The sequence below is a fragment of the Sciurus carolinensis genome, chromosome 13, assembly GCF_902686445.1.
Source record: "Sciurus carolinensis chromosome 13, mSciCar1.2, whole genome shotgun sequence".
NCBI lineage: Eukaryota > Metazoa > Chordata > Mammalia > Rodentia > Sciuridae > Sciurus > Sciurus carolinensis.
This window is the reverse complement of record NC_062225.1, coordinates 58,462,093-58,485,828: the sequence shown is the minus strand read 5'-3', so window position 1 is coordinate 58,485,828 and position 23,736 is coordinate 58,462,093. Positions and strand designations below refer to the sequence as shown.

The window sequence follows — 23,736 nt, the reverse complement described above, 5'->3', positions numbered from 1 at the left end:
AAAAGACCCTCAGCTTTTTGATAACTAATGACTCCTAGAAATGAAAAATTCAGAGAACAAAAAGCAAAATATACTTCGATTCCATCAGAAATCAGCAATAAAGAAAAAGGTAAAAAAAATGAGTAAGAAAATTTCCCTGGGTCATACATAAACTACATTTTATACATACCGTGATAATAAAGTTAATCTGATTAATATAAAACCTTATGTTTATAACCAATTTTCAAAACAAGAATTTTATAAGGTACTTATACTTTTCCTTCATTAAAATGTTCAAGTATTTTGAGTCTGTGAAAGTAGAAAATTTATTTGATTAATGAAAAATCAAGAGCTCCAGAATCCTTATTCTGTAAAAGGAAAAAAGTTGAGCACTTCTGGTTGCTGCCAAATGTGACCTGTGAATGGTGGGAAAGAAAACCAGGGCGGTTCCAAGAGCCACTATTAGTGTTGCTAAGGTATTTTAAAAGGGGATTCATTTTTAAGCTAACAAACTATCCTGAACAATGAAGAAAATGTGCGCAATTTACAACCCTGTTCCTTCAAATTTTAAGAACTCGGGGAAGATAATTTTCTTTTTTTAAAAAAAGATACAAAACAATATTTAAAAACTTGTATTCGGGGAGGTTAAAGACATTGCTTAGATGCACCTGTTGAAATAGACATAAAAGCATTTCAAGCTGGTGTGCTGGCACATGCCTATAACTCCAGCAGTTCGGGAGGCTGAGACAGGAGGATCGAGAGTTCAAAGCCAGCCTCAGCAACTCAGTGAGACAGTCTCTAAATAAATTACAAAATAGGGCTGGGGATGTGGTTCAATGACTAAGTGACCCTGAGTTCAACCCCTGGTACCCGACTCCAAAAAAGTAAATACAGATGGGAATTAGTGTAATACAACATGAAACAACTCATTAAAAAAAAATTGGGGGCAGGGGATGGTACTAGGGATTGAATACGAGGGCACTTTACTACTGAGTCACACCCCCAGGCCTTTTTATTTTTCACATAAGAGTCTCACTAAGTTGCCCAGGCTGGCCTAAAACTTGCCAAGACCTGCCTCAAACTTTGAATCCTCCTTATCCTCCTGGGTCACTGTGAATACAGGTGTACACTACCAGTTAGTGAATACAATTTTAAAAGGGAAAAATTTCCTGGAAATTACTTGGATCACAAAACACAAAACAAAAATTTGAGGCAATCAAACCAGTCAGTGTATCAAAATCTGTAGCTATGTATAAAAGTTTACAAAGGCACAGAGAGCCTTTCTCTCATAATATCCCCTATGGCTTTAAATTCCTTCTACTGAGACAATGATCATTCTTGTAATTCAAGAATTCAAGAATCAGTCAGCCATAAACTTGGGCTGGGACCTCTTTAATCACATCACCTCCCAGGATCTCACGGTTTTCTGTTTAAAGAACAAGACGACTGGAGGACTATTCTAAAAGACCTCTGAAGACTCAAACTATAAAACCAAAGATTTCTGATGCTTAGTGAATTTTACAACAGACACAGTTGTGGGCCTACTTTTTATGGCTATCTGATGAGGGTGCAACAGTTAGCACTTCACATGTTCTCTATGGTATGAAACGAAGACTTCATATTACTGATTTAATGGAGCAATTTCCAAATATCCCAATTGTCTTCAGGTATGGTATCTGAGTATCATTCCAGGTCTGGGGACATGAATTATAAAACAAAAGCCTGGATAGTCAAGGAGCTGTCAAAGACTAATGGGGCGTGTATCAGACGACATAGGAACTAATGGGAAGGGGTTCCCACTGGACAAAAATGGCACAATTTGAAGGCCAAAAAGAATAATGACTATACTGGGCAAGATGGAGCACACTTTAATCCCAGCAATTCTGGAGGCTAAGGCAGGTTGATCACAAGTTCAAGGCCAGCCTAAGCAACTTAGTAAGACCCTGTCTCAAAATAAAAACTGAAAAGGGCTAGGGAAGAAGGTCTGTGATAAAGTGCCCCTGGGTTCACTCCTCAGTACAGGGGAGAATAATAATAATAATAAACATATATTTTAAAAATTCATGAATTCATTAAAAAAATCACTTGTCAACTTTAGAGGTTTTAGGGACATCTGTATATGAGTTAGTAATTAATGGAAAAATAAGCAAGTATTTGTCCTTTCTTATGAATTTAATTCATATCATTAATAAAAAGTCAATGTTGGATATAAAAATGTAGAATATAAAACAATCTCAACATAAAATAATTAATATAGCAGATGCGTATATTTATTATAAGTAAATATATAAATATAAATTAAATGTAGAGAGAGGGAACTGGAAGGATGGACAATTGACAAAGTTACCTCTGAGGCAGGGAGTTTGGAGCTAGGAGTGAACACAATGATATTTTCACATTTAGCTATTATATTATTATATTTTTCAATCTTTAATACTTATATTCATTTTACTAGTATAATAACAGAGGGGGAAAAGATTGGACAGTATGAAAAGAAATGTCAATGGCTATTCATACTTGAAGAAATAACCTAACTCTTGAGGAAGAACAAATGCTGAGGCTATACATTTTTTAAAAATTAGATTTAAAGAATTTTTAAAGCAAAATGTTAAGGCAGTTTTATTTTTTAATGGAATACTTTGTGTATACAAAGAATAAACTAATCTTTACTTCATAAATGTAAAGAAGAAATTAAAGAACTTAGAACATAAGAAAATGGTAAGAAGGTGATAATACTGTCATTTAGAAATAATATAATAATACAATATTCCTTACATAGTTAAGGGAGTAATTTCATTCATGTAGTGTTTGTTGTCTAAGGACTTGCAAAGAAAGGTCAACATATACTGGAAAGAACAGAACTAAAATTCAAATTACAACTGAATCTTTCAAGAGATCATGTAGGAATACATTTTCAGTAGAAAATGAATACAGTTAACACAGCTGTAGTTAATGAATACAGTTAGAACTAACATTAAAGATATGAAAAGAAAGACATAGTTACGTGGGTTGTCTGTGATAAACTACTGAGATAAACTACTGAGCTCTAGCTTTGTGCATGTTTCTGTAGTAGATAGAAGTTCACAACAAAATCGAGTGTGTATGAGTGTACAAAAGGCCCTATTTTAAAATAAATCAAAGGTGCTTTTTAACAAATACTCCCAAGTCCCAAGGGCTGGGGACAAAGTTCAGTGGACAGTGCTTGCCTAGCATGCATGAGGCCCTGGATTCAACTCTCAATATCAGAAGGAAAAGAAAGGAAAAGAAAAGAAAGGAAAGGAAAAGAAAAGAAAAGAAAAATACTCCAAAATAACTGATCCAACCCCCTTCAGAGGCTAAAATCCTATCATGAAAAAGAACAATTCATAGAAAATTTTTGTAGGCCAAACAAATTACAGTTTTCAGAAAAATATAATTTTTTTCAAGTATAACAGGAAATTTTACACATCATTCCATACCATTTGTAGCTTTTCAAATATACTGTGCCCACTTAACAATATTTACCTTGTAATCCAAGTCAGAGGGCAAAATAGAGAGTGAGTTATAAAAGGGGAGTTTGCTTTTTCTTCAAAAAGAAAAGGATTAAGGTTTTTACAACCAGATGATCTATTTATGGCACTACAGAAGGTGGGAACATAAAAAACAGGGTTAAAAAATCTACTTCCCAAAAAAGGATTCCTAAGTCAGATTCTGTTGAGCTCTTCTGACCACTGGCTCATATTCAGAGCAAGAAGAAATCGGAGCACATGTCTAACAGAGTAGATAGGAGGAATCAAGGAGAAGAAAATGGCTTGATACCTCAGAGACTGACTATCTTTAGGGAATTTTAAGAAGAATCTAAAGGTTTTCTTTTTTTTCTTTGTTTTATTTTGTGTGTTTGGTTTAATAATAGTAAGAGCTCATCTGAGTAGGAAAAAAATAAAATAAAAGTGTGTGGTTTGCCACCCCTTGGCCTGCCGGGATTTCTACCTGACCCCACACATTCTCACAGCCGTTCTGAAACCTGCTTTCTCTTCAGGGCACTACTTTTGTAATTGTAGGGTTGTCACATTTGAATATAAAACTTGGTATGTTGATTTTTTAAAAAATGTTTGCATAAAATTATATTTTAAGCATGAAATGATTCTTCAAAATGAAGTGGAAGTGGATGGAAGAGTGAATTAAGCACCGAAGGTCTAAAACAAGTTTTCATTCTATACATTCAGCTTCTTACACTGTGTGTGAGAATTTATCTTCACTGAAGCCAAATTTCTAAGAATTACACTGTGAAGTGTGTACTTCGAATCAACCAAAAATTGGAAAGTCCATTTTAAAGTAAGTCATATTTTACTTAAATCATCAGGAAGTAAGATAAAGCTTCCAAAGATAAAAAGGGACATAGAACTCCCAAATGTGTATACTGATATAAATGTATGACAGGACTATTTGGTAAAAGAAGTCAAAGGTTCAGAAATTACATTCGCTCCTTACTCTTAATATAAATACTAGGAATTCAGTCATACAGAAACAATTAAGATATAAATACAAAGATGAATACTGTGCTATTGTTTTGCAACATGGAAAACTAAAATTTATTCACACGCCCAACAACAGAGGATTGGTTAACTTCCAGCATATTTATTCAGTATATTAGTCATTTGTAGATGATTAATAAAAATGCTTATAAAATATAACTGAGTATAAAATATAGTAAAGAAATTGTTTAGCAGTGAGTGTATATATAGATATGCATCTTTCTGCAAAAAGATCTATACACATGAATGTGTCGACAAATACCAAAATGAGTGACTGATAAATCTACTACTTCAGGATTTAAAAGAAAAGAAGGAATGGTTTCTCCCCAAAACATCCTATTAAGCCAGGTACAGTGGTGGCCACCTGTAATCTCAGAGACTCAAGAAGCTGAGGCAGGAGAATTGCAAGTTTGAGATTGGCCTCAGTAAGACCCTGTGTCAAAATAAAAAAATAAAAATAAAAAGGGATGGGGATGTAGCTCAATTGGTAAAGCACCCCTGGTACCAAAAAACAAAAGTCTTATCAAATTCTGTGGCTCTGATGAAGATTTTATTTTGTCTTCTGTTTCAGTTTAAAGCTCTTAATTGGCTTTTAATTCCCATTATGGAATAGGGCAACCCCTTACTGTATAAAATAGAACAAGTATTCCAATGGGTTGAGCAGAGTTTAACTTTATAGACAGAAGCGGGCTGAAGGAAAGAATAAAAAGAATGGTTGTTTCAAAAGTACTTTCCTTGTAAAGGTTGAAGAAGGACTTTCTTATCATGCCAGCTAAAACTGGCCTGTTTGGGGATCTGGCTATCATTTCTTTCTCTCTTGAGTTCTTGAAAGGTTGGATTTGGTTGTGTAGACCTTCAGTACAAGTAACTGCATTTTGATTTGGTCTGTTGGGCCTGGTGCAAAAGGAGCTCAGTTCACATTAATAGCTTCCTATAAATTCTATTTAACAGGTGAAAACACTTTTAAGGAAGTAGAATCAGTTTTTAAATCGATGGACTCAACATTTAAGGTATCATTTAACCCTGAGCATGCAAACACCTGTCCACGTTCCTAGTGGTATCTTGGCTACATCATGTTTCTGGGTTTCTTTTTGTGAGGACCTCTCATTTTAAAGAATGAAAAAATATCAAAAAGAAGTCCTCTTCTTTTTCACACCTTAACTCCAGTCCCCCATAACACAGGCAGGAGGTTTGGTGGGCCGGGGTTTTAGATCAGTGGGCATGGATGAGTATGGGAGGTCCTTAACAACATGGAATATGTGTCACCTATAGTTCTGGGCTCCAGGAACACAAAAAGAGAACAACTGAGGATGAAGATTTTACCTTCATATTCCAGTATGAGTGTCAGAAGTTATGAAGATTACACAATGTCCAATAATATAATATAACATTCTGTGATAAAGTTCAAACTAGCCTTCACTTTGGTCTCTGTTGAAAACCCCACATTTGACAATGCCTGCAGATTCCTCAAAGCCTAATACTCCTTTCCTGTCACTGCCTTCAACAGACTAAATAACTGAAAACATGACAAGTAGTCAAATCACTTACTGTACAGTTTTAGCAGACTGTAGTACATCTGGTCTCTATCACACTCAAATAGCTTTTGTGTCAGCTCCACTAATTTTTCCAGAGCTTCAACCTTAAAAATAAGATTAACAGGTAGATTTACATTGTGTAAAAGATGTATTTTATGGTTGACAGACAGCAGCTAAATAATCCAAATTAGCTTTACCCATGGGGCAGATTAACCTCACTTCAAAAACTAAAGGGTCGAGTACAACCGCATGAATGTACTTAATGTCACTGAACTGTACAATTAAAAATGGTTAAAACAATTCTGTTATACATATTTTAACACAATTAAAAATTTTTTTTTCTTTAAAGTGAAAGGGCTAATGGACCCTCTGGAGTCAAAAACAAAAAATAAGAGAATCTCCACCAAGGTACATTTTGGAGAATTAAAGATATATGGGGCAGAGAACAGGACAAAGAGAACTCCAGCATATTGTAAATTAATAAAAAACATTGAATTCCTGTGGCTTTTATTTGGCATGAGGTGAATAGATACTTAGCACTGGGGCGGGGGGGTAAAGAAAGTAGAAATTCCCCTGGGCTCCATCAGGCATCTTCTCCAATCACTAAGGACTAAAGCAGGTTAAATTGCCAAGTCAAGTCAGCCTATTCAAAGCAACTGGGGTAAAGTAAGTTTAAAATCTTCAGGGCCCAGTAACAAAATAAGATATCACTTATTTGAAGAATAATCAAGATAAGAGCACTTCCACAATGCTCCATTGCTGAAAATCCCCAAATGGTCATATGACATGTAAGACATATGCTCTCTCAGTTCTAAGTAGTTCAGACATCAGAAATTAAAGACAAACCTGATTATTAGTAATACATCTATCACAAAACCACTGAAGTCTTGTAGGTCGAGCTCTAATGCCTGGTGTCTGTAAAACAGAATAATCATATATCACACAGGTAAGTTTTAGCTAGATATTATATTTTTCCTCAAAGAGAATACACTAAAAGAAACCTATAATGCAATTCCATAGTTATCAAAGACCTAAAATAAGGATTAAAACAGAGCATAAAATCTAAACTATATTTAACTTGTGTCTACAAGATTCAGGTTATTTGAAAATGCTGCTTTGCTGGTCAATATTCATTCCATAAATCTTTAAAAAAGAAAATGGTTACGCTTCCTTTAGTTCAAAAAGAAGTGATGAAATAATTAACATATATCAAATTAAAAACATGTCCTTGGTTGCCACCCCCCCCCCCACCCCTTCACACACATACCTCAGAGATCGCAACAAATTCAGGAGACAGAAATTATTAACATGTTACACAGAATTATTAACAACTGTCACAATAACAAACCAATGGCTTTCTGTTTCAAAAGAAACATGTTTTGTAAAATATACAGTGATAAAAGTACTCTAACAGTTACAAAAAAATGCTGTCTAGCATCTAAAACTGAATGTTTAAGTAGTAAAACAAGCAAAGTTCTTAAAATTAGTTCACAGTCAGTTTGCTTCAAAAATTGCAACGTGTTATATCCTCAATTAGAAATAATTTAGTCAACTCTGGCTTCACAATGTTGGAAACTGGAATAAAAGATAAACTACTTCAACATAATTCCAAGGATTTGTCCCTCTGACTACAGTATTTTCATTATCTATAAGAGGGTTTCACCACTAAACACCGAATTTCAATCCCAGCACTATGATAAGACAACCACGAACTCATCAGTCTTCGCTGCACTACTCTAGAGGAGAGGGACCTTTCTTGCTTTCTCTACTGGGCTCTGTTGATGTAACCAGGTGTCCCTTGAATCTGATCCCTACTGGCAAGTCCCCATTATTATAATATTATCTTAAAAAGACAGGGTCTCGCCTTATTACCTAGGCTAGCTTTGAATTCCTGAGCTCAAGTGATTCTCCCATCTCAACCTCTTGAGTAGCTGGAACTTCAAGCATGTGCCAGTGTGGCTGGTTTCCCCATTATTTTTAATTTTACAAAATAACAATTTTAAATTAAATATACAATTTTAAATTAAATATACAAATATACAATTTTAAATTAAAAACTGAAGCAGAAACTAACATATTACAATTGTCAGAAAGATGGGAACATGGATACAGTGAAAATTGTGTTAAGTGTTCTCATTCTAATGGTGCAAGTATCCACATCCTGGGATATAAGAAATAAATGATAAATTAACCATTGAAATATATTCCTAAATATCATTAATATCACATTCAATTTTTATTCAAGACTTTCCTCACATCTGTTTTGTTTTACATGTATTATAGTGAAAATGAAACCAACATCAATGTATACAAAAAGCCCTTCAAAAACTAGCAAATAATCCTCTTTAGAACACAGCAAAATGCAAGGACTACATTCGCTTACAACTTTCAATATTAGTGCTGATCCAAATGCCAAAGATCTAAATAGCACAACTTTCAAGGTAAACTCTTCCTGTTTGTGGCTGATTAATCTGCCTGTCACCAGCAGGACAGCTGACTTATATAGCAGATCCTCCTATGTTTCATTTTGAAATTGAGAACTGTTTTCACATATAAATCTCAATCCTCAAAAGAACATCTAGGTCAGATTAACTAAATCTCCTGGGCTACTGTAATAGTCAACATTTCTGGCTTATCTCTTAACATCTTATTGAATTTTAAACACTGCAAGTTGAAAGCAGAAATAGAAAAAGTAATAAAAACATGGAGAAGAACAGAATTCTAATTGGGATGTTAAATATAACAGCAAAAGCCAGTTAATGTTAATTAAAACAGTGAAATTACTTATATAATTCTTTCTGTATTTTGCTACATAAAATTTAATACATAGTGAAGATAATTAATTATCATAATAGAAAAACTGGCATGTTTGTTTCTACCTGAGTGACTGTGCTTCAAAACATAGCTCTGCAGTTACTGATCAGCACAAAAAAGTAAACCAAACCATCATTGTTCTAGTTTCATTAAATTATACTGATTTAAATCTGCTGGTATCATAACAAGCTTCTATGTAGACCAATAAAAATAGAATCAAGTGATTATTACTTTTAAAGTAAAAAGAAATGAGGAATTTTTTCCCATTGTACTTCAAATCTATCTCAAGGAAGATCATCTTAAATGTGACTCAAACAGAAATTTTCACCTACTTTGAGTTTTACTGATCATATAGTTTAAGTGAAAAACAGAAAACAATAACAACATCAACAAAACTCCCACTCTCGCCTCATGTCCTGTAGTTAGTAGAGCAGGAAGAAAAAATCATGTGCACAGGGCTTCCAAGAGCAGGCACAAGAATCCAGTTCAAATTATTTGCCCCCATAGCTAGGAAAGAGCAAGGTATCATGGCACTTACTAAGTGTTTTAGAAATTATACCTTTCTCTAAACTCTTCAGTACAGACTTGACCATCATGTCTAATTAGGAGGAAAACATAGCTAAGCAAGTCAAGGTAACAGTCCACCATAAACTAAACATGATCCATTTCACTGGTTATTACAGGAGACAGTACAGGAGATAGTAAGTAAACTAACTCAAGGGAGAAGGGTTTGAATTTGCATGAAAACTGACTCAACTTGAAATTCTGGAGGTCAGGGGAAGAAAAACTAGATCTAATATCTACTCTGTACAAATAGGATCCATCCTGGCCTATTAAGGAAGGCATACTGGGATAAAAGCCCTGAATTTGGTCGAGTGGAGAACAAAGAGAAGAGTAACAAAGACTGGGAAACCACTTAAATACCAACTTTTGGTCTTAACGCAAAAGTGATCAAAAGAGTTTTTCCTCCACTGGTAAGACAGCAAATTTACTCTGGCTATAGGGTAGAAGGGTTAGAAAGATCAGATGAGAGGCTGGGGTTGTGGCTCAGTGGTAGAGCACTTGCCTGGCATGTGAGGGGATCTGGGTTCGATGCTCAGCACCACATAAAAATAAATGAAATAAAAAGATCCACTGACAACTAAAAGGAAAAAAAAAAAAAATCAAGATTAGGACAGAGGAAAACTTCAAGAAAGTTTAACCTGAAAAAGAGAAAGGGTAAGTTGTTTTCATAGTTTGGAAACTGAGGGATTGGGAGATCGCAAAGTTAGGGATGGCACAAAAGAAATGACAGAAAATGGAAAATAAGGGCCTGTTTATAAACTCCATAGCTACTACTCATAAAGAAGCTCCACAGCCCATATTTGGACCTTAAATTTCTTTGCCCTAGTTACTTCTAAAAGTAGTTCTGTGAGGCTCATATGAAGATGTACATGAAAACCATTTGTGAAGCATAGAAGAATTACCATTATTAGTTATATTGTTCACCTGGTAATCTAGGTTTGAGCCCCGGGGGAAGAGTTTACACTAAGAAATGCTGGTTATATTTAAAGCAGGATCTTTCTCATCTGTGGACTACACTGAGAGCCCAACAGTGCCTGGCATATGACAGGCACTCTGTAAGTGATAAATTGTGACATAGTTCCTTATAGAAGCCTTTAATACAGTTATTTAACATTTCATACTGTTAATTAACTTTGTATCTTATATATATCATCTATTCCTGGATTTAATATCCAGTCTTGAAATATAAACTGAATTATTCAATAAGTGTTACTTTATTTTAAATGGTCAGCAACATGCCCTTCCTAGGGGGTGACTAAAGTACTTTAAGATGTAATTAAAGTAATGAAATTAAATTTGTTTGTTTACAGAGAAATGTCACTTTATTTTACCAGAGTTCATAGCAAAAGAAATGTGTGACCAAAACTCAGTCAAATTTCTACTCCCATGAACCACAAAGGAGGCCTCACTTCCAAAAGACATTAGCATTTCTGTCTTTTATCTACCAGGCACTTTAAAAATGGTAGGGGCAGCTGACCCAGTCCTGAGGTACAATCCAACATAAATAATCTGAAAACCAAGTATGCCTGTAGGTAAAGGTGTGAATCATGATTATTAATAATAACAATAAAAACTTTCCTCAAAGGAGAAAGGGACAAATAAACATTACTTCATTTATAAAAAGGGATGATGTGACCATTAAAAATAATGTTTAGCTGGGTGTGGTGGCACATACTTGTAATCCCAGTAGCAGAGGATCTCAAGTTCAACGCCAGTCTCAACAATGGCAAGGCGCTAAGCAACTCAGTGAGACCCTGTCTCTAAATAAAATACAAAATAGGGCTGGGGATGTAGCTCAGTGGTTGAGTGCCCCGAGTTCAACCCCTGGTTACCCGCCCCCCCAAAAGCTTACAGTTCTAAATCACTGTGGGGGAATTAAGAAGCAGTGTTGAAAGGTGAATAAAGTATTAAGATACATGATTCAACACATTTCAATTATATGTAAAAATGAAGTATGCATTGAATAAAAGAACAGAAAAACCATAAAGAAGACTAAATTGAGCAATGACATTAACAGTGAGTCTTGGGCTGGGGATATAGCTCAGTTGGTAGCGTGCTTGCCTCGTAAGCACAAGGCCCTGGGTTCAATCCCCAGCACCGCAAAAAAACAAAAAAACAAAACAACAAAAAAAAAAAACAGTGAGTCTTTACACGTGACATATTTTGAATAATAAGATGTACAATTCTACTTGTTTCCATATCTGGGGTTGGTGTGGAGGGGGGAGATGAAACTGAACATTATTGGTGAGATATACAATATATTTTATAAACTATATCTACCTGATAAAATCATGTAAGTTTGTAAAGTCATTTGTGAACATTTCTTCAATGTCACACATTATTCATTCCAGAATGTGCCCTAAGAATGCTAGAAGGAACTAGATAGTTCACAGAAGATGAAACTGCAGAAGAGACAAAAGGGTTGACTTCAACCAGAAACAATGTTATATATGCCATATAGAGTTGAGTGCAGAGGCACATGCCTGTAATCCAATCACCTCAGGAGACTGAGGCAGGAAGATCACATTTGAGGCCAGATTCGGAAACGTAAGCGAGACTGTCTCAAAAAAAAAGTAATAATTAATAAATTTTAAAAAGAAAAATGAAGGAAATCAAACTAATATTCATAAAGTGTTTAATAATGCAAGACAATTCCAATTCACCTTTTTTGGGGGGGGTACTGGGGATTGAACCCAGAAGTGCTTTACCACTGAGGTATATTTCTAGCCCTTTTTATTTTTATTTTGAAATAGGGTCTCACTAAGTTGCTTAGGGTCTTGCTAATTTGCTGAGGCTGGCCTTGAACCCAAGACCCTCCTGCCTCAGACTCCCACATCACTAGGGTTATGGCTGTATGCCACTACACCCGGCCCAATTAATCTTTTAGCTTTAGTTCTCCTTTCAAGAGTACTTACTACCTTGAAAAAACCTAGTCTGAAATAGATCTTTACTACAATACTTTATCTTATAGCAACTACTGCTTCGTATGTGTGGTTGGGGGGAGCAGTGCTGGGGATTGAACCTAGGGCCTCAATCATACTAGGCAAGTGCTCTGCCATCGAGCTACACTCCCAGTCCCTTTGCAGTGGGGGGGGTGGGGGAGGGCAGATACTGGGGATTAAACCTAGGGGCACTTAACCACTGAGCCACACCCCCAGTCCCTTTTTATATATATTTTATTTAGAGACATGGTTTCAACTAAGTTGCTTAGGGCCTTGCTAAATTGTTAAGGCTGGCTTTGAACTCAAGATCCTCCTGCCTCAGCCTCCCGAGCTGCTGGGATTACAGGCGTGCACCATCATAGTTGGCAAATACTGCATTTTATAGATTTAATTTTTAAGGTCTGTCTTTTGACTAGTCAGTAAGACAGACCAAAAGTATTTGTTTAAGGGAGGGAGGGACAGAAGGAGGGAAGGAAGAAAAAGAGGGAGAGAGAAAATGGTCAAAATGGGAAGCCACCCAAATGCTATTAACTGCCTTATTCTAAGGATTGCATTCAGGAAGTTTCAGGTGAAAACTGCCAATGCCTCGTCTCAACCTTCATGATAGAAGAGGTTATGTTAGATCTAAGTCAGAGCTTAGTTTATCTTATGCTCCTATTAAATCACCCACCTTCTGTTAACTAAGATCACGGTACTTCAATTACTATATATCATTTGGGATGACAAAGAATCTTAAAACCTTCTGTGACCACTGTCCTAACTCAGATCCTTATTAATCTCACTACCCCAAGTCCCCTTTAACCTATATGATAACCTGATGGCATAAAAACATTTTTAACACTGTTCAGACTCTACTGTTTTCTGAATTAACTCCAGTTTCCTTATTCTGGTACTGAAAAGTATCAGTATCCAAAATCTTCAAACTATCTACCTTTCCAAATACTCTCAACAAATCTTATACCCAGAATGAGAGAACTAGAGATCTCCCTTTTCTACTTCTAATTCTAATATGCTTCTCAATCCCATCAAAAACATGAATATTAAAGAGCTGACCATATCAAAACCCATTTACTCCAGAAGTCTTTCCTACTTCCTACACAGGGAATAAGTTCCTTTCCTGAACTCTCAGAACTATTGATACTTTCATATATTAGTTAATAATTCTCAGCCTTACATAGTAGTTATCTTTATATACTAATCTCATCTTCAAGGATTTCATATTAGCTGCTCAAGAGTTGATCTGGTTTAACCAGACTTGTTTTCTTCTCTTACTCTTTCCTTTGGAAGAAAACAATTTTTCTAAGTGTAAGAGTAAATATGCTCATTATGGAAAAATACATAAGATATATTTAAGAACTGGCTAATTCTACCCTTCTAACTATGTATAGAAACAAAATGTGTATATTATGTATAATACATGATATATAAATTATATATATGTGTGTATACACAAACTCATTTTGAAAACAAAACAGGTCATATCTATACATTGAAATCACTTAATGTATACATTTTTAGGTTTGGGCTTATCTCATTCATCACCCATAGTGCTTCAAATACAAAGCAGCTTTGGAAATTCAACTGCAGGGAAATCTACCCATTGATAAGACCCTATTACTTTGGGGGAAATGATAAGAATGTTGCTAAATATGTAGAGAATTCTTTCATATGCTTCTATAGCCCAAGTTCATTAATTTTCATTACTTCTGGTATTTTCAATAATCCTTAGATAATTTTAGATCTTGAATTTTAATGGCAAAAAAGCAAATTCCCACCTTAATTCACCTTCAATGGATCATTTTTTAAAAAAAAATCCCTGAAAAACCTCTTCAGTATATTCTCATATATTACACACCTTGTTATCCTATCTTTGGGTCTGTATAGTTATTCTTTATCCTTTAAACAATTCTGTACAATCCACTCTGAAAATTCTGTTGTCAGTAGACAGTTATTCCTAAATGATGCATACTGGCAAAGCTCTAAAGTAATTAAGAGACCATCTTCTCTTAACAATTTGTGTGACAAGCACGTACCTTAAGCTAAGGATCTCACAGAAAATTATGTGGGGGAAAAAAGACAACACAATCCCCACCTTCAAGGGGCAAAGAGAATTAATATTATTGATCACTTACCATAATCCAGGAAACATGCAAGCAGCTTTACATACATTATGTGATTGAATCTTAAAGACATATATTCCCTTTTACAGATGAGAAAGCTTAGAAAGGTTTAGTAACTTGTCCATTATCACGCAAGCAAGTAGATGGTAAAAGGAGGACTACTCCAATGCCTGTGGCTTTTTCTATTACATCTTGCTTATTACACAGAGAAAGGAACATACTTTCCTCCTGCAGAATCCTTCATTGCTATTATCTAAAAACCCAAGCTCCATTTCTACTCTGATCAGTGACCTGCTAATACTAAGACTGTGCATACCGAGCAATAAAATCAAGAAGCAGACAACTCTCATTTTTAAATTCACTGCATACTTGCAATGGAAGAATTTATACCATTTCCTAGAAAACACAAATGAACTACTACAGAAGCACTAAGACACTGACAGGTGGGCAGATCTGAATTATAAGACAGAGAAAGAGAAGAAAGTTCTGAATTAATTTCACAGCCTTCTTTTCCCACACTAGACTTTTCTTTGAAAAACATTAAGAGAAACAGTAATACTTTTCTGGGTTGTAAGCCTACATTTTCAGTTTCAGGAAAAGGAGGCCAAATACCACCTTTTGTCCTGCCTACCAAGGACATTTCTGGGAAAGGACATAGAGTAAAAGCAAAGTATGATCTGAGAGAAATGTGATTACCTTTGTTGTTGTAAGTGAACAGTTTTAATTACATGAAATTATTTTTCTTAAAGCAATGGTTTACCTTCTGTAGAATGTTTTATTTTCTTACTGGACAAAGACTTGTTTATTAGTAGTGAAAATAATCACAATTTGGATGGACTTTATAGTTGCCCTTTGCCTTATCAATTCCAGTAACGAAAATTTCAGTAAAGCCTAGATAAAATATACTAATCCTAAATAGGCCAGGTTTGTCACCTACCATTTCCCATAAGCTGCTTACCATAGTGAGGAAAGAAAAAGAAAAAGAAAATTTAAATTAAATGCCAAACAGTTGCAGACAGCACTTGTTTGGCTGATTAACTTGTAGACAAGCATTACAAATAAATCTGAGCATGGTCTGCAGCAAATTAAATTCTACTGCTTTTAAGAACAAAGAATTCTTTGGCAAAGAGGATTAGCAACTTTACACCCAGGAATGCCAGTTTAATTTAATTGTTCCACAATCCAAGATTTAATATGCAAATATCATTTTGATATATAATAGTGAATTTAACAAAGTGAGGAAACAAATTCAATATACAACCAGACTGCCTTTTCTGAACTGTAATTATATACAATAAAGAAGCTGGCCGATTCCCCCCCACCCCATTATTGGCTCTGAATTCTATTAACATGAATCAGAACAAGTGTAATTAAAGGTTAAAAATTTTAAATGTATTCTAATTAAGAGTCTAAATAGCTGTACAATTAGAATACTGTAGTTAAAATCACACCTCAATGATCTTCTTGGCCTCTTTGTAATTTCCTGTTTGTAGGAAGGCAAAGAAGAGATCATAGAGCATCGTCATTTCACCTTGTTCTTGGCTCACAAAGTCCATTGCTAAATAGGAGAGAAGAAAAAAATCTGTATTAGAAGAAAAACATTAAAATACAGTATCATATGAAGTTCTGGATAAATTTTTAAAAACCTTTATCTTAAAAATGAATATCGAGAATAACTTTAAGAATATAGCTTTACCAACCAATTTTCTGTCATATTCCTTATCTAAAAGTATATAACATGGAGTACCTAAGACTAACTTCAAAGAGAAATGGTGAGGATAAAGTTAAAAGAAAAAACTTCATAAAGGCAGAGCACCAAGTAGCAGAGAGCAAAAAAATAACAGAGGGGTAATTTTTCTAAAAGAAACATTTATCAAAAATCAAGGGATATTTACAATATTTAAAATCTACCTGATACGTTTCTTTCCAATTCTAAAGTGTCACAAAGCATCTCTCAATGTGCTTGCATTCTGTTAAATTTTCTCTTCATATTGATTACACAAGCAAGAAAAAAAAAAATCCAACTACACTAATATGTTTAGGGAACTAACCTTTCTGGATTAGATCTGTTTCGCCTTTCTCTATGAGTTTACATAAGACATCATGAATCCTTGGTAATATTTTATACTTTTCATAGCAGTCAATGGTGGCTTCAAGAGCAGCAGACCAGTCATCCCTTAGAAAAATTTTTAAAAATTAAAATGAATAAAATATATTGAAATTTAGTTTAGCTCTCAATAAGTTTAGAGATACACAGAGACCAATCAAAATGTAAACTGAACTTCACTTTCAGTAACCAAAAGATCAAAATTGGGGGGAAAAAAATTCTTATATATAAATAAATGTTCAGAATACACACATATTAGCAGTTCATTGTTCTCCTTGTTTTACCTTTTATTATTTTGCTTAAAGGTACTTAGGGAGAAAGAAAAGTCAAAATAGATAAAGGCATTCTCTGATTTTATTATAAATAAAATTTGACTTTGATGTAATAAATTATCATAAGAATATATTATTTCTAAAAACAAGGATTACTGTAAAATATTTTTCCCAACTATTAAAGGATTTTATGGCCTTTGATAACTGCAGTTATAAAACTTTATTAAGTGTTCATCAATAGCTATCAAGAAATTTTTAAGCACTTTTTAACTTTATCATAATATTTTTCAAACTGCCACCTTACCAGTATGACCAGTAGGAAATAGCCTTAGGTTCGTGTATACAGGAATGTATTATTGCTAAAACTTGGATACACTTGAGGATCAGTGAATTCTAGAATTCTAAATATTTTTTCCTTAGAAAAATTATTTCCAGTTATAAAGTCAGTTTTTGTTTTACATGGCAATAAAGTTATTTTCATTTCAGTCAGTTTCTTAGACAACAGTGTAGAAATGTTTTGTGGGTTCTTCAAAAGTACTTTTTCTCCTTTCAAAGAAAAATGGCAGCGTGAGAAGTATGTAAGACCTTAGATGAGTTATAGGAATTATGTGATCCAGTTCTACTTGCCACCTTCTTTATTTTTAAGGAGATGAGGAAACTAAGGCATTTAGAGATTGACTTATTTGCCTAAAGCAACTAAGTAAACAAAATACTGGCAGCAGGTTCTTAAAGACTTCCACTTTCACTTCAGAGCATCTCATTGCACGTTAAAGTCTATGAAAAGCACTGCTGTCTACATAACCTACTAAGGTGGTACAATCTGGTATAAGAAATTAAAGATTTTTTTAAATGAAGTTATGTATTGGATTTAAAAAGAAACATGGTGAGAGAGAGAGAGAAAGAGAGAGAGAGACCAAAGTATAACTAGTGAAATTAACAATAATTTTCATAGAGAATATAAATTTATCTTACATATACATCAGTTTTCACAAGGAAGAAAGTCTTTTCAAATTTCCTATTACAGTCTCAACATTTTTGTCCATTATACAAATGTTACGTTGCCCTAGATCAGATTACTATTTTATCTAGATTAAGATTTTAAACTGTACTAAAAAAAAGGAAATAGAATGAAGAAGTGTTAATTTCAGTACAATAATACTGACACAGTGAAAATGAGCCTATCCTGATGGAACTCTACCTTATCCCCTTCCTAAGCCCTGTTTACAGTGCATCTTCTGGCACCCCACAGAGTCATTTGAATTTTTGTCATTTGGGGTGAAGACTAAATTACAGGTTAATTTCAAAACTGAAAGTAGATGTTGCAGGCTAGATTACTGTCATACAAGAGAAATGCTATAGTAGCTACCACATATGATATAAAGCTTTATATAATCAGTATTTTCCCTTGTTCAGACACAGGTTCAGTTATTCCCTTTCTGCAATTCCACTCAGTGGAAAACTACTAAAGCATTTTTAAGAGTGAAACTAACACATACTGGTGTTTCTTGATCCCCCCTCCCCAACCAAACTGGCAAGGTTTGCTTTTTCAGATCAATCCCCAAACTAGAATCGTATTGTCTCAATTTTATTTGCCCTACATTAGGCTAAACCTATCAATAAATGAATGAATAATTGTTCTGCCAATCAAAGCGACATGTTAATGTCTCAGGTCTCCAAATACATGCTTTGGAAAATTACACATGCTCAGAACAACAACAGAAAAGACAAATATAGCAAAATTGAAATAATTCATATATTTGTTAGTAATTTTAAGAACCAATGTTACTTCTCTTAGGATTGCCATCAAAATGAGTTAGACATCTACAGTGGACACTTCATACAAAGTGTACTGAAGACAGAAATGAAATAAATGACTGGTTCTTTTCTGTCTCTGTATCTGCATTCTGCCATGTGAGTGGATCATGTCACTTTAAAAAGATAAAAATTTATATTCCTCCCATACTTTAGGTCATCATTGGTCTTTCCTATAAAAAGCTGAACACCCAGGTGCTGGTAATAAAAAATATTTAAAAAGCATCTAAAATTAGCATCACTATGAATAGAGTTGTATACTCAAAGGACTTTGGATGTGGACCTCAACCCATAAGTACTACCCATGGCTCAGACTCCTAGAAATGATGATAAACAGCAGGTCATCACCAAGGCTGACCTCAAAAACACTTGGGTTCCCTCCCAAAGGGTCTATGGATCTGTGCTGATCCGGATCATCTATTCATGTTTCACACTAATAGACAAAATCATCATGTGAAAATACCACTTTTATAAGACAGAATAAAATGAGTAAGAGTAGCAATATATATATAAATACAAAAAGGTTGAAACTGCTTTTTCAGCCAAAATGTGGCTGATACATTTCCAATCAGTATACTTTTAACTTCTAGGACTCAATGTGATTTATGATTTCCTTTTATACTTTGTGTACCAGAAATGATTTTAAATTCTCAAAAATAACAATAATCCTTTGAAAATACCCTGTTGATATATCAATTCTGCATTCAAAACTTTGATTGTTTGCTTATTTCAATATATACACATAATTTCTAAATATTTATATCCATATTTTTGAAAGCTCATTCTTGAAAAAAATTTTAAGTCACTGACTTTCACAAGCCTCAAAGAATACAAAAGAAAATCAATGCTATAACATACTGTGATCTCTAAAATAAAAATCCATCATAATATTTTAAATACCAAACCCCCCCAAATTTCAATGAACTACATAAAGTAATTTTCATGAATAAAACTATATATGCTAATAAAAAAACAACCATTTAATAAGTTATTCATGTGTGTATATATGCATGTATTTGTGGTACTAGGGATTAAACCCAGGGCCTTGCACGTGTTAGGCAAGCTTCTACCACTAAGCTACGTCTATAGCCCTTTTATCAATTTTATTTTGAGACAGGGTCTTGCCAAGTTGCCTAGGCTGGCCTGGAATTTGAGATCCTCCTGCCTCAGCCTCTGACCACCACAGGCCTGCACCATCACATTTGGCTTTAAAAAAAAAAAAAAAAAAAAAAAAAAAGTATTCTTAATTCTTATTAATACAAATTAACAATGTAAGCTTTGCCAAAATTCTGTGAGCCTATGAAATAAAGGCAAACTTGGGGGAAAGTTGATTCTGTAATTCTAAATTTTAAAAATATACCCATATATGGGACAGGGGCAAACGATTAAGTAATTTGAAAACTTAAAAGAGAGTTACATTTGTTATCCTGAATGAGTTCACTTGGACCATACTAAAATTCATTCTAGAACCAGTGATTCATTTTAAAGAAAATATGACTACATATAAAGCTACCAAAAGCTACATTTTTCATTTATTACATAAGAGAAAACATAAAAGGCAAGTTCAAAGCTTATATGCCAAATCTAATATTATTTATTTTAGTCTTTAAAATGAAATTAAAGTATGCTATAATTATCAACAACAGAAAAGCAAATGTAAGGCAGGATGCAGGCTCCCACTGATTATAAAAATAGTTCCTTCTAGATAGTAGCATAAATCAGATATTATTACCCTATGTGCATATATGACTACACGAACGGTGTTATTCTACATCATGTACAACCAGAAGAATGAAAAATTATATTCCATTTACGTATGATGTGTCAAAATGCATTCTACTATCATGTATAACTAATTAGAAAAAAAAATAAAATAAACAAAATAGTTCCTTCAAGGTACCAAAAAAACAAAGTTCTAACTCAAATAAATCCTTTAATATATAACTATAAAATCACTCATGTGTTCCATATGATCTTGAATTATTGAAAGCAGAATGGTCAGTGCCAACTGTCTATATTCATTCACCTATCTGTAGTTTTCGACTTAGTTTCTTCACTTATACATAGGAAGTACCGTTTCAACCCAGAGCATGTATTTAATTTAAACAACAAAAAAGGATGACAAATATTGATTTTTAATTGGAATAAAGTGCTTCAACATTATGCATAAAGTGTTATTGAAGTGGCAATTTACCTAAAGGCCTTACTGATTGAAAAGCTCTCAAATCTGAATTCACTGGAGAAAAATGGAGCTGGGGGTGGGGGAAGTTTTAAAAAAGGAACAAAAAACAAACTCATCATCCTAAAAACAAACTATTCTATAAATCTTCAGCAGATTTTAATATGAGGAGAAATCAATTCAAGGGAAACCATCATCTTCACAAAAATTATTCTGTTAAAGAGAATCAGTCCTTAAAGAGCTAATGTTTTTTTCTGTTCATCATCTACAAATGAGGAATCTTCAAGGAGACTGGTGTTGCAATTACAACTAATCCTCCCCAAAAAATTAACTGTGTTGAAGGCTTTGTAATTTCCCTAGGTACAATTTAGCTGTCACTTACTTTAAAATTTACTCAAACATGCGTTCCGAACAGCACTAACTTCACATGTCAAGTGCTTTCCAGCCAATTGAGTCTAAACTGGAAGTCGGTGTTAAACAACTGAATGATTAGACAAGATAGCTCATTTCCCTGCTCTTTTGTTCAGAATAAAATGCCACATTTACATTATCAGGCTCAACAGGATTTTCTGACAGAGGGAGAAAAAACCCTACTGCACACTGTCCGTACTAAGCACATGAAGCCTGTCATTTACCAATCATCCTTCAAAAAGCAATAGCCATGAATGTAACTTAATTACGACCCAATGATCCTTGACGAAAAATCATCTTATCACTGTCCTGTCCCCCTAGGGCAAATGAACACTTTTTGTCCTTTGGCACTGATGATGGTAAATTCTTAATTGCAATAATGGAGTAAAAGAGCCAAACCTCCTTAATTTCCTTTCAGCACATAAAGAGTTTTACTCTAGAAGACAAGCATTCCCATAAATAATAAAAGTATCCAGTACAAATGAAGATACTAAAATTGAAGGGGAGTGTATATGACAGAATAACTAGCATTTTAAAAGTGTATTTCCCATTTACGTAACATATCAAAGCGTTACAATGACTTTCAAAACTTACACTGTTATAGGTTCATCTTACAGAAACTGTGACATTTATGAAAAACTCAAGATTAATTCAGCAAGAGTTCTGGAAGGATTAGGTATACAAAGTCCATGATGCACTTAAATTAAATGCATATTGTGCATATGCAGATTATAGCACAAATCAGCACACACACAAAAAATTCTTAATGGAAAGCAGAATTAAAGCTGCTTTGATCATGTGCACTAATATAATCCAGTTAAACAGCTTCAATATTTTTCACATGCAATGAAACCAAAATGGATCAGCTGTAAAACAAGTGAATCTGAAACTGCATCCTACAAATTTCTCTGCTTTCAAATCTAATGGCCCAGATTTTATTAATTTTATTTCATTTACCATAACATGAAGACTAATCAAAAGCTCTTTCAAACTATATTAAAGTATTTCTTTCTTCCTACATATGGAGGATCCCTGTCATCTGCCTGAGTCAGATGATTTTAATAAAAAAGTAAATTTTAAAATAAAGTTATATAAGAAAATGTTTAACATAATATTCATCTGGAGTACATGTAGATAATGGCCTACAGATTGTAATGTAATATAATAGGAGCACACAAAAATACGTTTAACTCTTCATATTCCTTTTCTGTTCAATACAAGCAATATCATTCTGATAACAAAAATTAGTTACCAACTTCTCTATCATATTGTAAACATGTAGTTTTAGATTTCTCTTGGCAAATGAATAAAAACAAAATGCATTCTTTCCAAATCCACAAAGCATTATCCAAGTAACACAAACTGACATGGCATCATCTCTCCTGTGCTTTATCCAATGTCAGAAAAATCGGTTCAAAAGATCCACAGAATCTTAACTGATTATCTAAGAAACTCGATCTCAGAGATTTACTTCAGAATTATAATATGAAACTGATATCTTCTTTAGAGCCTTTTGCAATGACATGCCAAAAAGATGCTTGCCTTCTGAATGAAAGAATGAAGGCTTTTTAATGATATTCAGAAATGTTTTTAACAATTTTATCACAAGTTTGAATAAATAAGGCTCACTCCCCAGATGAGCTCATACCTGCTGGGGTCAATTACATGGTATTACTGAAGACTGAACATATTTAATCAAATCAAATACATGGGGACTTTTTGGCAGGTTAGTGCAGTTAATCCTAGCACTTGTCATGATTCTGAATTAATTAGCCATCTTCTATCAGTTAGACAAAACAGAATTCAACAAAAGTTTCAAAGTTAGTGTTTTATTCCAGTTTTTCTCTAATAGAAGTGCTACTACTTCTTTCTGCAATTTTATAAAAATTAAATTTTCTTTATATCCTTTTTATTCTTCTCATGACTCTAAAACAGCTGACACAACCTTTTTATAATGATATCTGAAACTGAAAGAACATATCAGGGAGACTGCTTCTGCAAAGTAAAGATAGTGAAAGAAAATAATTAAAACTCAATGCAAATAAAAATAGAAGGCAATAATTTCTATAAGTATCTGAAAGTATTAAGATACCATGAAGGAAAAGATACAAACTAAGATTTTGTTAGCCAATTAACAAAGACAGCCAAATTTGACTGAGACAGACAAATACCTAACTGTTCTAAATAATCAGAGGCACAGAGCATGCTCCAGGTTAACATCTGAATTCTGTGTTGTTTTCATCTTCCCTTGGGTAAGCTCTCCTTGGTTCATGAGCCCCATCTGCAGACCTCTTTTGGAAAACTTTCACGTCTCTACTGTCTTCAAAGTATTTCTATTTGTAAGATACTTTTCTACCATGGCCTCGTTTTCTTTGTTAATTATTTTATTTTTGCCCAGTAGTGTAGGAGGGCCTAATTCCTCTGGGCACTGGGCCCATTTCTTTCAAATCCCTGTGCAGAGTTCCACATGCAATTTGCAGAGATGGG

The 23,736-nt window shown here is 34.0% G+C and overlaps 1 protein-coding gene across 1 annotated transcript in view; it reads right to left on the bottom strand.

Moving 5' to 3' along the window:
- The window catches only part of Lrpprc (leucine rich pentatricopeptide repeat containing), a 104,716-nt gene that overhangs the window by 25,269 nt on the left and 55,711 nt on the right, over positions 1-23,736 (bottom strand). Inside the window, exons 24-27 of the mRNA XM_047522317.1 lie at positions 16,520-16,644; positions 15,920-16,026; positions 6,875-6,943; positions 6,042-6,132 (exon numbers count right to left, since the gene is read on the bottom strand). Coding sequence (XP_047378273.1) covers positions 6,042-6,132; positions 6,875-6,943; positions 15,920-16,026; positions 16,520-16,644 — 392 coding nt within the window. The remainder of the gene's footprint in view (positions 1-6,041; positions 6,133-6,874; positions 6,944-15,919; positions 16,027-16,519; positions 16,645-23,736) is intronic.